At 45.7% G+C, this 15,468-nt stretch overlaps 1 protein-coding gene across 4 annotated transcripts in view; it reads right to left on the bottom strand.

The window, feature by feature from the left end:
• The window catches only part of LOC147336820 (focadhesin-like), a 28,775-nt gene extending 18,292 nt beyond the window's left edge, over positions 1-10,483 (bottom strand). Inside the window, exons 1-13 of one of the 4 annotated variants that reach the window (XM_086285627.1) lie at positions 10,415-10,483; positions 9,654-10,184; positions 7,971-8,042; positions 7,351-7,425; positions 6,791-6,945; positions 5,834-5,926; positions 3,832-3,933; positions 3,487-3,712; positions 3,095-3,301; positions 2,457-2,544; positions 2,099-2,292; positions 1,011-1,271; positions 187-291 (exon numbers count right to left, since the gene is read on the bottom strand). In XM_086285627.1, coding sequence (XP_086141753.1) covers positions 187-291; positions 1,011-1,271; positions 2,099-2,292; positions 2,457-2,544; positions 3,095-3,301; positions 3,487-3,712; positions 3,832-3,933; positions 5,834-5,926; positions 6,791-6,945; positions 7,351-7,425; positions 7,971-8,027 — 1,563 coding nt within the window. In that variant the 5' untranslated portion in view covers positions 8,028-8,042; positions 9,654-10,184; positions 10,415-10,483. Of the gene's footprint in view, positions 1-186; positions 292-1,010; positions 1,272-2,098; positions 2,293-2,456; positions 2,545-3,094; positions 3,302-3,486; positions 3,713-3,831; positions 3,934-5,833; positions 5,927-6,790; positions 6,946-7,350; positions 7,426-7,970; positions 8,043-9,653; positions 10,185-10,409 lie in introns of all 4 variants that reach the window. The other 3 variants (XM_086285626.1, XM_086285628.1, XM_086285629.1) reach the window with 3 other exon arrangements.
• Between the last annotated feature and the right edge of the window lie 4,985 nt (positions 10,484-15,468).

The raw sequence follows: 15,468 nt of genomic DNA, 5'->3' as shown, positions 1-15,468 counted from the left end.
TGGATGAAGAGAAGCTCCTCAGACTACATGACCTGGATGACCCCACAGATAAAAGCTCACATGTGTGTATGATGGACTAAAACACACTGTGAGCGCCCAGATGAAGTAGAAAGGTGCTGCTGATGTTCCAGCCCCGTCTCCAGACGCTCACAGTCAGTACAGGCTCTTCTTAGTCGTGCTGCGTACCTTATGAGTGCCGAGGTTTGGCAGGCTTGTGAGAACAGCGTGAGCCAGGACGGGATTCTTTTCTTTGGTCAGTTTGAACAAAAGAAGCAGCACGAAGGGCGGGACCTGCAGAGGGAAACACCCACATCAGCAAACACACCAACCAAACATTAAATGCACTTTGTCAGACCGTACAGAGGCTGCATCACTGACCTGTACGTGCACACGTTTAATGCTGTCGAGCCAAAAACATCACTTTGAATCAACATCACTGCAGTAAATCATCATTAAGGTTTCATAGTGGTTAGCTTCTGGCTTTTCCTGTAACAAAGACCTGCTGCTGCACGTTTAACATGACAAGTACGAGCGAGCAGAGATCTCCAGAGGACTCAAATATGCCAACAACCTTCAACCAGTGCATCCAAACACCAGTGTGTGCAGCACTCTGGGAGCAATTAGAGCAGAAGGTGAATCCTCTGGGGCCCGGTGCACGCTTGAGTAATGAGGGGTAAACTTCACACTTCATCTGCAGCTAGTGACTCCAACACGAGTCCAGAGGGAGGTCTGTCCCCTTAGAGCACTCCCTAACCTCTCCCTTTATACGGCAGCAGATCAGCAGCAATCACACAGCAGTGACAGCTTTTATCTTCCTGCTGATCTGAACCATTTCAAAGTCATGTGTTGGTGCCAAAACACCAGGTTATCAACATGTGTTTCCTGCTCTTAGAAAGACAAACACAAGCTAGCTCCCTTACATACAACATATCTGCATGTCAGAGGGAACAACATGCATTACTTTATATTCAGTCCACAGATTTAAGAGAACAGTTGTGTGGGTTATCTACCTGGCAGGGGTCGGCAGCAGCGACAGCCTGGCTTGCTTTCAAAGCCAGCTGGCAGATGTTTTCCTGACCCATGATGATGAGATAAGTCACAATCAGGACAAGAGAGGAGGACAGGCGCTGGCTGGACGACAGGGTGGAGCTAACCGCCAACAGCCAATCGGTCGCTGCTGCTGGATTGTTGGCCACTTTGCGCAGTACCGACAAAGACACGCTGAGCTCACTATACCAGGAACTCAGAGACAGAGGCAGTGATGGGGCAGGCTGAGGGAGACAGATTCACGAGAAACAAATGATAAAGAACAAAGAGCAAAGCTACAGATGCACCATGAATGTTAATGAAGTGTAATTTAAGGATCAAGCAAAGCATCCCAGAGGAACAACACTCCAGAGACTGGATGCTGACCCTGAAGAAGAGGCACTAAAGACAGCCCTGTTGCTATGACACTGAGAGGGAAACAGTATTTTTGGATGGATGTCGTCTATGCTCTAATGCTCTGTCCACTCACCACCTAACACCTACCTGCACTATTGTAACAGTGTTTCTTTACGTGGCTACACCTCAAAGAAAGACTCCAAAAACTGAATGTGAGAAACAGGCCCGGGGCTACCTGCTGGGTTACCTGCTGGGTTACCTGTTGGGCTACCTGCTAGGCTACCTGCTGGGCTACCTGTTGGGCTACCTGCTGGGTTACCTGTTGGGTTACCTGTTGGGCTACCTGCTAGGCTACCTGCTGGGCTACCTGCTGGGCTACCTGCTAGGCTACCTGTTGGGCTACCTGCTTGGTCACCTGTTGGGCTACCTGCTAGGCTACCTGCTGGGTCACCTGCTGGGTTACCTGCTAGGCTACCTGTTGGGCTACCTGCTGGGTCACCTGTTGGGTTACCTGCTGGGTTACCTGTTGGATTACCTGCTAGGCTACCTGCTGGGCTACCTGTTGGGCTACCTGTTGGGCTACCTGCTAGGCTACCTGCTGGGTCACCTGCTAGGCTACCTGCTGGGCTACCTGTTGGGCTACCTGTTGGGTTACCCGCTAGGCTACCTGCTGGGTCACCTGTTGGGCTACCTGCTGGGTCACCTGCTGGGTTACCTGCTGGGGTTTATCCGTGGGCCTGCTAACTCTGTGCAGCAGGCTGTGAGCCAGCCTGTGGTTGGTGCTGTGTGTGTTCTGGTCAGACAGCGGCTCAGTGAGACCCAAGCAGGACAGGAGCTGCAACACGGGGAGAATCAGGACCGGACTCAACCAGGGCGACGCCTCCTCTTGTTCAGGGACCAAACTCAGTGCTGTGTTAAGAGAAAGAATATCTCATGTAGGACACAAAGCTCTGTGAGGTTCCAACCATGACCTGCACAGGACCTAGTTTTGTTCCCACTAATTCTTTCACTGCTTCAAAGTCTCTTAAAGGAAGCTAAAGCCAGCAGAGCTTTGTCCAAAATAATCACTTTACCAAGTCTGAGAAGGCTGGTCAGCTGATCTGAAGGGGCTTCCAACAAGAGCAAGGCCACGCCCATCACCAGCTCATCCAACAGCAACTCCTACAGAAAACAAACAGCGATGCCAACAGGTCAATACAGGCCGCAGGCCACAGAGGCCCGAGGGCTCACACATTACAGCACTGACTGGTTCACAATGGGGGACATTTGACCCACATGTGTAAACCTCTCCAGGTACACAGAGACACGGGCAGCGTGAGCGCGCTAAAGTGAGACCCGCTTTGATTTTCAGCCATCATGGAGGACAAAAGGTTTCACACCTGTTCAGGCCTCAAACTCAGGTGTGCTCTCCCTGGTAGGAGCAACAAGGCTGAAAACACTGAACCAAACAATGCTACATTTCTACAAAGTGTCTTTGAGTGTCAGATATTCACATGTCAGCTCGCTGCAGTGAGTGAAGAAGCTGATAAGCATTAATGCCAAATAAGCCACTGCTGGGAGTCCAGGCTCAGGTTTGGAGCAGAGACATTTGCACACGTAAAACAAAAAGCATCCCTTTTGTTTGCTTCCATATTTAGGCTCGCTCACGTTAACCAGCACAGCAGCGCGGCTTCTTTATCTTTGCTGGTGTCTGTTTACAAACAGCCATCACCTGACAGGCTGGAACCAGCTGCTGTATTAAGCCGATTATTGGTCTGCAGTCTCCGTTGAACTCGAGGCATCGCCGACATGCACACAGCAGCTGCAGAGCCAGCGCCGCTTTCTCTGGTTTCCACTGGTCTCCAGAGCTCCCAGTTAGATCTTGGAGCAGAGCGCCCACAAATGCACACAGCTCCAGGACTGCCTCCACGCTGTCCACCTGCAGGGACAGAGAGGAGAGGCTGACATAGCTCCATCCTGCTCTCTGTGTTAGTCACTTCCTGTCAATCTGAGCGTATGCAAATAAGAGAGACACATTTAAAGGATGGTGGACTGTAACATACAGAGTGGAAACATGTCAGCCGTGTCTTTGTACAGTTACCTAACATAACTTCAGCTTGTTACCTGCATGTGTGGAACCAGCTGACAAAGACAGAGCAGCAGCCTGTCAGACACTGGGGACAGCGTTTCCTGCTCCTCGTTCTGGGGGGCGGACCTGGATCCTCCCTGAATGGGCAGCAGCACCCTAAGAAGACTCTGTCGAAGGAGCGCGTGCTCGGGTTGCCTGTGCGGTTGGCAGTATAGGTACCGAAGGAAGGGGGCCAGCATGGTGATATAAGCCTCTTTATCTCTGTAACGTACACACACACTGGAGTCAGAAGAACCTCTGAAAATATATCATCTGATAATGTCCAGTTGTCTTCAAAGACAACAACATAACAGGATACGACAGGAGCCAGTAAGACTTACCTGTCAACAGCTTTCTGGATAAAGTCATCGATCTCGAACAGCAGAGCCGGCCAGCAGTCCTCTCTGTTCTCCAGGGCTGTGACGTACGGGTGAGGGCTGCTCCTGCAATGGACGGGTCAGTGTCCCAGCTCTGATTCAAGTTATGCTCCCAACAAGCCACTGAGTCAGTCTATTACAACGAAGACAAACTAAGAAGGCCTAAATCCACACAAGACCTGTCGCCTTCCTCCTCTCACCCCAACCAATCACAGCACATGGCCCCGCCCCTCCCTGAGCCTGCTGGAGGTTTCTTCCTGTTAAAAGGGAGTTTTTCCTTCCCACTGTCGCCAAAGTGCTGCTCAAAGTGGGTCATATGATTGTTGGGTTTTTCTCTGTATTATTATAGGATATACTGTACAATATAAAGCACCTTGAGGCGACTGTTGTTGTGATTTGTTGCTGTATGAATAAAACTGAATTACAAGTTCTCCAAAGAACAAACTGTTAACACTAAAAACTATTGACGGTGTTATTTTAAAGCATCCACCCTTTTTTTGGCCAAGTGCTACACATCGTCACTTTTGCAGAATGCAGTCACATAAATAGTCCTCCAACATCCGTACTGTGAGAGACTAAACGTTAGCAGTTCCACACACACTAACGCATCCACTGATACCATTATAGATCCAGCCTCCGTGTTTCCAGTCTTCACATGACGTAACCTGTTTGACCACGTGTCACCCTTCAGCACGCCATTTCCAGACCCTGAGTTTCAATACAGCGCCAACTCGTCAGCCTATCAGAGCACTCCCCACGTTTCAGCACAAAGGAAGCAAACAATCAGGAGTTTCTTCTATTTATTGTGACTCAAAGCCTGGTGTTTCAGAGCACTGGCAGGCAATTTGGACAGGGGAGATCTTTCTGTTGCACCGCTGATTTTTATACGGATGTTCACGAGTGTCTTTGCCTTTGAGGTGAAGTCTGCATTCATCCACAGGACAGATTTTATACACTAAAAAGAGGAGAGCTCACTATATTGTGACCAAACATCACTTTTAATGTTAAAACCCTGTTGGTTCTTACAGCGGCCCATCACTGCAGCCACAGCACCATCTGTCACTCTGTCCTCACTCGTGAACAACACCCACAGATACTTAAACGCCTCCAACTTGGGCGCCAGCTCGTCCTTGACCTGGAGTGGCTGCTCCACTGTTTTCAGTTTTGAACCACAGCCTCAGACTTGGAGGTGCTGATTCTCATTCCCAATGTTTCACACGCAGCTGCAGAATTACTCAAAACAGCATCGATAACAACACCCAGCAGGAATAGATCCGACAGTGATGGCAAAACGGACCAAGCTCCAAAAGTCTTGCTCCATTGCCTCACCAAGCTCCTCGTACAGCTTCTGCAAGAGTTACACTCATCCTGTCGATATCTGCCAGAAGATAGCCAAGCCTAACAGGACGCTTCAACCTGCTGCTCCTGAACCTCCAATGTCTATCTCCTGGTTCAGGGATTGCCACCACCACATCAAAGTCCCCCAGTAGGACTATGGAGTTGCTAGATGGGGTACCCACCTCACCCAGCAACTCTAAAAAGTACTCTAAGCAACTGTTAGTCACATATGCACAAATGACTATGGGCACCTGTTCCCAACATGACGGCACAGGGAAGCAACCGTCCTGTCCACCAGGGAAAACGTCTAAATGCTGATCAAGTCAGGGAGATACAAACGTACCCATTCCCTGCCTGCCCCCTCTCACTCTTTACATGTAGTCAGTATTTTTCAACACGCACTAGTTTGGGATGTTCATGCTCCAAGAGCCAGTTTATAGCTGGGACTGAAGCACCAGGGCCACGACTGCCACCCCACAGAGCACCGGACTCCTACAGCACTTCAAGTGGGTGATGGACCAATGCTGCCTCTTTGGACTAGCAGTAAGCTACAAGCTATGTGTAACTTGATAGATTACACAAGACAACATGTATGAACACCTCTAGATATTAGACACGAGATACTTACCTGATAGAATACGGACAGGTGAAGTGTCCATCGCTCTGGTCAGCCTGCATCTCCAACAATCGCCGAATGACTTTTATCAACCCTTGCGTGTGTCTGTTGGATATCAGAGTCAGAATAACTGAAAAAACTAACAGTCTGAGTGTTTTCAAATGTTTTCAAATAGTTACATTATGCTGCACCACGAGGTCAGCGTCCAGATTAGAGAGCATCTGTGGAACAGTGACCTTTAACATTTTCATGTTTCAAAGCTATTTTCTTTACTTCATGAGCCCTGATGGAGAGCAATGACATCGTGGATTTATCCTCAGCACAGACTAAGCTGTGACCTCCATGTGTTTAACTCGGTTTGTAGACTGTCAGTCGGGCTCCTGCACTGGAAGCATTGACTCTGTGTTACACACTGGTAGCTGGAAAAGAAGGCGACTGGACTTGATTAAGTTTTAAAGATGTTTCCTTCTTATACAAGGTGGAGAGACCCACATACTTAAACCCTACAGGGCGTTGCCCTCCTTGGAGATGGTCATCGAGCTATTTGTCATGTGCGTCGTCACATGAGTATAAACAAAAGCGTAGGTCATTGTCAACACCAAGGGTTAAGGGTTGAACCACTATGAGACCTTACCGCGACCCATCATGTGACCTTTGAGGTCACCTGAGGCGAGGTGTGAGTGGGCCTTTAAAGGGATTTAAAGACTGAATTCGTAACAGTGGACAAACACGGCCTTCTTCATGCCTCTTCTCAGTTCCCAGTGTTAGCATTCTCATGCTAAAGAGAGCCTTCTTTGTCCTGCTGATACACAACCTCGTCCTGCTGAGGTCCGTCTTTCATGTTGTGCCTTTGTGCAGCGGCTGTAACGCTGCATGGATGCAGGTTACAGAGCCTCTATCAGACTCATTGACAAACAGCTGAGCTTTCTGAGGCAGGATCGTGGCGTCCAATAACTGCGTGTTGCATACCTTGCAGAAGGCAGGAGGTTGAGGACACCACTGAGGATGTAGTCCAGGTCTGCATGGCCCTGGTCCACCAATAACACCAAGGTGTCACAGCACGCTGAACACACCACAGCACAGTCACTGCAGCACTGCTGCCACAAAGCTTCCAGTGCTGGGCCCTGAACGACAACAGTGATGCAGTCAGAGTTTCAGAAGTTTAACAAGACTATCTGTGCCGTTTCCACACATGCACTGAAGCCCTGAATGAAAACGGACAGAGACACAGGTGCAATCTGTCCCACTCAGTTCAGCCACTCAGCACTGATTCAATCCCACAAGGTTTGATTCAATTTGGACTCAGACAGTCAGAAATATAACTATGCTCGTTTCTCAGTGCATATCCATATTTTATATCTGTGTATAAAAACAAAGCTGACACTGTGAGATCAGAGGCGTCAGCCTCACAGCAGATGTGTCAAAGTCACTGAGGATAAAACACAGGACCACATGAAGCAGATGTTCCTGCTCTTTTATACTTCATGTAACTAAAGAAATGATCACATGTGACTCTTACAGGAACTCACCTGAGCACAGGACCAGGTGATCTGCCCATCTGACCCTTTTTCCTTTAAGACAGCTGCAACAAGACTTCTCACCGTCTGCAACACAAGAAAATCACACTTCTGTCCCATTATTCACAATAACAACGAGAGGAAGAGAAACCAACACTACAGAGTGAGTGAATGAATGAATGAATGGATGAATGTGCCCACAGGGACCTGAGTCTGTGTGTTCAGTAAAACCTGCCTCCCCTCTACATAAACATATTATACACACGAGTGTGAGTGACTCAGAAACCCTCGTGGTTGCCAGCAAACATACAAAGTAACTCTGTGTCTTGGATCTTGTTACACTGTAAACTCACCTCCTGTCTCTTTAAAATCCTCCAACAGCTGCACACATGTATCCGTGCACCTTACAGTCATGTTACTCTATCAAATAGTTACGTTACTCTTTACTCTGTCTTATTAGGAGACTTTTTTACGAGTGTTGCTGAATTCCTGTTAATGGTAGAGATTTTCTGCCTGTGTGAGCTGCTAGTTTACCTCTATCAGTAACAAATCACTCGTACCTGTGGAATCTCTGCAGACAAGGGAAGGATCATTTGTATCATTCGGATGGGAGGAGTCACAGAGCCTCTTACCTGGGCTTGTATGACGGGGCTGGGGAACTGGAGCCGCGTCTTTAAACTCTCCATCATGTCACTGGATCACACCTGTGGACATCCAGAATCTCCATTAGAACAAGAGGAGGAGGTTTGAGAAAAAACACAAAAACTAAATGGGGAGTCTCGTGAATCCAAGCTGGGAGCTGGTCCACAGGAGATGGGCCACTGAGAGACAGCTGAAGGCACTGCCTCCTATTCTACCTAGCAACAACAAATAAGGCTGCAGTCTGAGGAGGGAGTGCTCTATCAGTATAACTTTGTACTACAAGCTTTTTAAGAGACGACAGAGGCTGATTATTCGAGACCTCGTCTGTCAGAAGGAGGACTTTAAATCTTGGATTTAACAGGGAGTCAGTGAAGAGGAGCTAATATGTGACAGATATGCTCTCTTTCTACTTCCTGTTGGTACTCGTGCTGCAGCGTTTCAGGTTAACTGGAGGCTTTGAGGCTTTTCATGGCACTTGTCTGATAACACTGACTCACAATCGTGCAGCTAGAATCACTCTCAGCTTAGTTCACAGACCTACGTGGTTGTTTGTGCACACTGAATGATATATTCTGCTCAAAGATGGCTCCTCACAGCTTCACTGGAGGCCACGATGATGCTGTTTCTAAGAGTTTTAGGGCCGAGCACAACAGCCTGTCTGGATTTAGAAGCAGGAAATTAGAGGTCACCAGGTCTTTTAGGTCTCTGTGATCAACAAATCACAACAACAGTCACGTGAAGGCACAGACCACGAAGTACAGAGAAAATCCCACCAACCGCTCAACCCCAATGAGCAAGGCCTCGGCCACAGCAGGAAGGAAAATCTCCCTTTTAGCCGAAACAGACTGGAGGACGGGCAGACGTCTGACCGACTGGTGGAGAGGGAGGGACTCACATGGTGGATACTCATCTCTCACAGACGGTGAGAGGACAAAGACAAAAGTGTCACCTCATATCAGGCGGCACCTCCAGGGCTGAAAACTGAAACCTGTGCAGAAGTGCCAAAAACTGCAATTCCCCTAACGGCCCCTGGAGCCTGCATCCAAAAGTGAGACAACCCCAACAGCCCCCTATATGAGCACTGTCACAGTTTACAGCTGTAGCTTTTTAGCAGGCCTCACCTCTGCCCATCCAAGTGACCCACCTGTGTCACACACACTGTGAAGCTGAGCAGTGTGTCACTATGAAAGCTCCTGCTTCTTCCATGGTTACACATGCTGTGTGGATCTGTGTCTGAAGGAGCACAATACATTGGGACGCACACTCATTGTGTCCCAAGTGTCACTTTCAAACTATAAAATACAAAAATAAAATCAGCAGCGTTGCTCTGTTGGTCTCTAAGAGGACATCAGGCTAACATCTACTGTTATTAAATTAGTGCGACACACCATGATGAGCTGCACTCACACTGATACAGCCACATAGTACGAGACAGCTCAAATAATTAATCAGGAGTAATCCCCCAGATATATAACAACGCTCAATCTGGAAATGGCAAAGCCGACCACCCAAGACAGAGCAGCATGTTTATGAAGTGTCCCACAAGAAACTGGACACGTCAGAGAAACCAGGAGAGGAACTGTGGTGTTACATGATGAGTGGATGAATACAGCTGTTAAGGGTCACTGAGTGAAGGATGCAACAGGAGTGAAAAGGACAGTTTATAGTTAGACCTGCTCTGGTGTCTGTTTTGGAGATGGTGACAATGACTTCAAATTAAAATCTAAAACCCAGCTGGATGTGTCGTAGTGGAAAATGTTCAGTTTGTCTTTAGAGTGACTGGAATGGACGAGGAGGGCCAGCTCAGGGTGAACCTGAGACCAGGTGAGAGGAGGCAGATGAGTTGCTATGGAGACACTAAGAGGAGAAACCGGAAGAAGGAGAACGAGCTACTATCTGTGGCGTTTCCATCAGAGCCGCTGCGCAGATCGACCCTGCAGGGCTTCCGTCGTGATGTTCGTGGCAGGAACACTGCATTGTTTCTTGAAACTACACCGTTAGCTGGGTGACATTAACGGCGAGATGTGTGAAAACTGCAGTTCTCCAAGTGACAAGACTTTTATTAATGAAGTGAGTGAAAGTAAGGTTGATTTGTCAAAGCGGTTTCCTGCGGTGCGCAGCTCGTCCTGGTGTTTCCTACATTTCCCACAGGCCAAAGCGCTTCACCACGAAGCTTCCGTACACACGAGGCCATCCACAGTTATCTGGTGATCGTAATACGGAGAAAACTAAACTGTAAAGTCGTCCGGACACAACTTAGCACTGAACAGGACCTGCTAATAGCAGCTTAGCATCAACACAAGCTAATGCTAACGTTATACAGCTGACGGCAGGTTCACTGTAACAGATACGCGGCTGTAACTGTAACTGCAGCAGGCTAAGAAAGACTAACGAAGCTCAGATGAAGTTATACATGCTGTTCAACAAACCTTACCTCCTCCATCCAGCAGACCCGCGCGGAAATACGGCGAGCAGCGAGGGCCAAAAAGGACAGGAAACCGCCTGTCTCACGCGATTACGTCACAGACATGCACAACACGCGCAGGCTGACTTCATATTTTCAGCACATTTAATGGAGCACTGCAATTATTATTATTATTGTTGTTGTTGCTGTTGCTGTTTCTTGTTGTTAATATTATTTTATGACAAAATGTTGACACACTGTGTGAAATGTAAATAAAATTGAATGGTTTGCAAATCTCATGAACCCATACTTTACTCATAATGCAACATAGAAAACAAATGAGCTCATTGTGAATTTGGTGGCAGCAACATCCCAAAAAGCTTGCAGCATGGCCATGTTTCCAACATCACCTCTACTTTCAACAACCATCCATAAACACCTGGGAACTGAGGAGACCAGGTGCTGGACTTTTCGGAGAGCATCATTTTTGTCTGATATAAGGGACAGAGCTGCTCAACAGTCCTGCGGCTTTTCCTCTCGTGATGTCACAAATATCATCAAATATCTGGTGCAGAACTTGCGGTCTTCCACTACAAAGCCCTGCTGTAGTGTGCAGCTTAGCAACATCCTCCATAAACATGTAAAAGACATCATCTCCATGGGAGCACATGTTGCTCTAAAACCTGTGTATATAATTCAGTCTTGGTTCCTTTCCAAATGTGCAAGGTGCCAATTCCAGAGGCACTGATCTAATGCCAACCATCAGAGATGCAGCCTTTTTAAACACTGATAACAAACTTCAGCTCAGACATGCAAAGCGTCTCATTACAGACGATTTACAGCCGGCGAGCCTTCAAAGTCTTGGGTCTGAGATGAGTCCGTAAGAAACCACGTCGGCCGGTTTGGAAGCACGTCGCGAGGCTCCAAATGCTCCACCAGACCGCCGACAGGTCTCGCACACCACAGCCGCTCTATCACGTGACACATACTGCTTCTATGTGGTCATGTGTTGGGTTACGCCAAGTTTTCTGAGGAGCTTTTGTGATATTTAGTAGATCGGATTACATCTTTTTTTATTTATTACTTATATACGATCCAGTAATTTAGGTCAGTATCGGACTGATACCGATATGCAACATCGGCTCGGTCCATCTCTAGTTCAGATGGCTTTTAATGAGCCTTATAAAATAAACACAGTTTAAAAACATCTAGCAACTAAATCAAGGGTAGCCTGAACTTACAGTCACTGAACACAGCAAGTGTCCCTGCTCTCAGATACAAAACCTGCCTTTAAAAGTTCAGAGTAATGAAATCAGCAGCACTGATTCTATCATTTCTAGTCTCACACACCACTTGTGTATTTCTGTTGTTTTGGTTCACATCGGTTGATTTTCTGCTGTAAACAACTAATGAGAACATTTTCTAAACCTCTGAGTGTCCATCAGGATCCTGTAGAAACAGCTTCCATGTCAAACATTTCTGTTTAGAAAGAAAAAGATTTTTAGAAAATTCTCTAAAGAATTCAACATCTGTTTTGTTTTCTACTATTTATTTATTTTTTAAAGTCACTCTAGCACAGATTTCTTTAGTCACATGTCTTTCTGTGTCTTCCATACAAACATTAAACATGCAAACACTTAACACAGCAACACTGAAACCATTTGAGTGTAACTTTCATTCAAATCAAACTTTATACACAATTACAACATGGAACAAAAGACAATCTAAACATTAAAACACTACAACCAATGAAGAAACAAATGAAACCAATCACAATCAACATCAAAATATGATCATGGAAAAATAGAAGAGACATATCATACAATTCATACACGTTCATGTGAAATCTTTGGGTTCAATAACCTTCAATCCTTCTTTTAAATTACATTTAAATTTCAGCTGGCAGCAAAGAAATTAATCAGAAATTAACCTCAATGAATCTGCAGCTTCATCAATGTGATGCTGAGTTTCTGACTGAGATTGAGTCTGAACATGTCTGACTCTGTGAAACAGTCAGAGTGTTTCTCTGACAGCAGGAGCCTCTTTACACTCAGCTTCACACAGACGAGCTGAGGAATGATCAAGCAAACTTCTTCTTCTGTCATTTTTAACAGCAGCTTGCATCCAAAGATGTTGCACTACTGCCATCTCCTGGCTTTTATTCTTACTTCTCCTCCAGATCCTCAGATCCTCTTGATGACATCAGTATTTCTCAAAAATGAAAAACCACTCCTTTCACCTCATCATGACTTAACTGATTAACCACTTTTTCCAAACGTAAGTTTCATTTCACCACCAGTTCCCACCCTCAACACTCTCCTTTGACTTCTATACTTCAACTAATAACCACATGTTCAACCGTCTCCACAGCATTACACCATCACATAACCCAGTCGGATGTTTCCCCATCATAAAAAGAGAACCATTCAGAAAGTAATGACCTGTTTGTATTCTCCTGCTGCCTATTTAACCCACTACTCCTCTTAACTTCTATTGTGTTTTGTACCCATGTCTCCCTTTTGTTCCATTATCCCATGCCATTCTCCAGAAGTTCTTACTTTGTGTCCAAACTATTCTTTTCCCTCAGATTTCAACAATGGTATCTGCACATCTATGTCTACTTTTTTAACAGCTGCTTTAGCCAATCTGCTCTTTCATTACCCACAATACCTCTGTGAGCCAGAGTCCACATTATCACTATATGTTTATTTTCTTCAGACACTCTATGATGAGCAAAAGGACGTCATACAAATTTACTTTCAATGCTGACAATGAATCACTACATATTATTACTTTTGAAATTCTGCTGTCTTCCACCCATTCTAAAGCCAACAGTGTGACATATAACTCAACTGCATATATACTCAGAAGATTTGATGTTGTTTTTGCAATCTTGAGCCTTAACTGCAGAATTACCACTGCTACACTTGTTGCTTCAGGTTTGGGATCTTTCGACCCGTCTGTATACACCTGTAAATAGTTCATTATAAAATTCTTCAATTCAATTCAATTTTATTTATACAGCACCAAATCACAACAGCAGTCGCCTCAAGGCGCTTTATATTGTACAGTAGATACATAGAAAAAAAACTACAATCATATGACCCCCTAAGAGCAAGCACTTTGGCAACAGTGGGAAGGAAAAACTCCCTTTTAACAGGAAGAAACCTCCAGCAGAACCAGGCTCAGGGAGGGGCGGGGCCATCTGCTGGTTGGGGTGAGAGAAGGAAGACAGGATAAAGACATGCTGTGGAAGAGAGACAGAGGTTAATAACAGATATGATTCAATGCAGAGAGGTCTATTAACACATAGTGAGTGAGAAAGGTGACTGGAAAGGAAAAACTCAATGCATCATGGGAATCCCCCAGCAGCCTATGTCTATTGCAGCATAACTAAGGGAGGATTCAGGGTCACCTGGTCCAGCCCTAACTATATGCTTTAGCAAAAAGGAAAGTTTTAAGCCTAATCTTAAAAGTAGAGATAGTGTCTGTCTCCTGAATCCAAACTGGAAGCTGGTTCCACAGAAGAGGGGCCTGAAAACTGAAGGCTCTGCCTCCCATTCTACTTTTAAATACTCTAGGAACAACAAGTAGGCCTGCAGAGCGAGAGCGAAGTGCTCTAATAGGGTGATATGGTACTACAAGGTCATTAAGATAAGATGGGGCCTGATTATTTAAGACCTTGTATGTGAGGAGCAGGATTTTGAATTCAATTCTGAATTTAACAGGAAGCCAAAACAGGAGAAATATGCTCTCTTTCTAGTCCCTGTCAGGACTCTTGCTGCAGCATTTTGGATCAGCTGAAGGCTTTTCAGCGAGTTTTTAGGACATCCTGATAATAATGAATTACAGTCGTCCAGCCTGGAAGTAATAAATGCATGAACTAGTTTTTCAGCGTCACTCTGAGACAGGATATTTCTAACTTTAGAGATGTTGCGCAAATGAAAGAAAGCAGTGAAGTGAGATTAGTGCTGTAAAACTTCCATAACACTGAACAGATGCCACCACAGATATGTTAAAATCTCAGTCAAAACTAGCAAAAACAAATGAAATCCATGAATCAGAAATGCTGATTGTTGAACAGATAATTCAGTCTGTGCATGAGGAGGATCCACTTTAGACTAAACTACATACAGAAACACAGGAACCAGGGCACAGTGTAAATCCAGGACCTCTGTGTGCAACAGCTGACCTGTATGAACACAAAACACTGACTGAAGTCCACGTTGATGCTTTCTGTCTGTTTTACTTTTACATTTGAAGCAACACATTTTACTTCAAACACACAGATCAGGTAGAAAACTGTGGATTAGAAAACAAATTCATCAAGAAGGTCCTGAAGCAAGAAGTTCATCATTGCATAGAGTAAGAAAAAGGACATGAATCATCCCACGGGTCTGTGCAGTCGTTATGTTATCATCAGCTAAATCATGTCTGCATACTGTGTGTGTGTGTGTGTGTGTGTGTGTGTGTGTGTGTTGCTTTTTTAAATCTTCTACTTAGAGTTCAAACTTGGATAGTGATAAAAACATTGCACTGCTTCATTTAATATCTAATTGAACACATCTGTGGTTGAATTTGAATCTTAAATGTTTTGATTTCAAAGATGTGGTTCTGATATGAAGGAACAGAAAGTCAATTGTTGCCATGGATACAGTGAGACAGACGCCTCAGACCCTTATTTTTTTTATTTCTTTGACTTTTTATTTTATTGATTATTATTTATCAGGCCGGGGTCTTTCTGTGTGGAGTTTGCATGTTCTCCCCGTGTTTGCGTGGGTTCCCTCCGGGTACTCCGGCTTCCTCCCACCGTCCAAAGACATGCAGCTTGTGGGGATAGGTTAATTGGAAAATCCAAATTGCCACTAGGTGTGAGTGTGAATGGTTGTCTGTCCCTGTGTGTTGACCCTGCGACAGACTGGCGACCTGTCCAGGGTGTACCCCGCCTCTCGCCCTATGACAGCTGGGATTGGCTCCAGCGCCCCCCGCGACCCTGAAAAGGATAAGCGGAAGCGAATGGGTGGATGATTATTATTTATTTATTGATTCATTTCTTTATTTTTACATTTTAAAAAGTGCATTTG

The sequence above is a fragment of the Aulonocara sp. 'chitande type north' Nkhata Bay genome, linkage group LG3 (assembly GCF_057382095.1).
Source record: "Aulonocara sp. 'chitande type north' Nkhata Bay isolate Kocher_YH1m ecotype deep benthic linkage group LG3, A_spYH_male_GT1.1, whole genome shotgun sequence".
NCBI lineage: Eukaryota > Metazoa > Chordata > Actinopteri > Cichliformes > Cichlidae > Aulonocara > Aulonocara sp. 'chitande type north' Nkhata Bay.
Note: the sequence above shows the minus strand (reverse complement) of the source record. Positions and strands in the feature narration are given on the sequence as shown.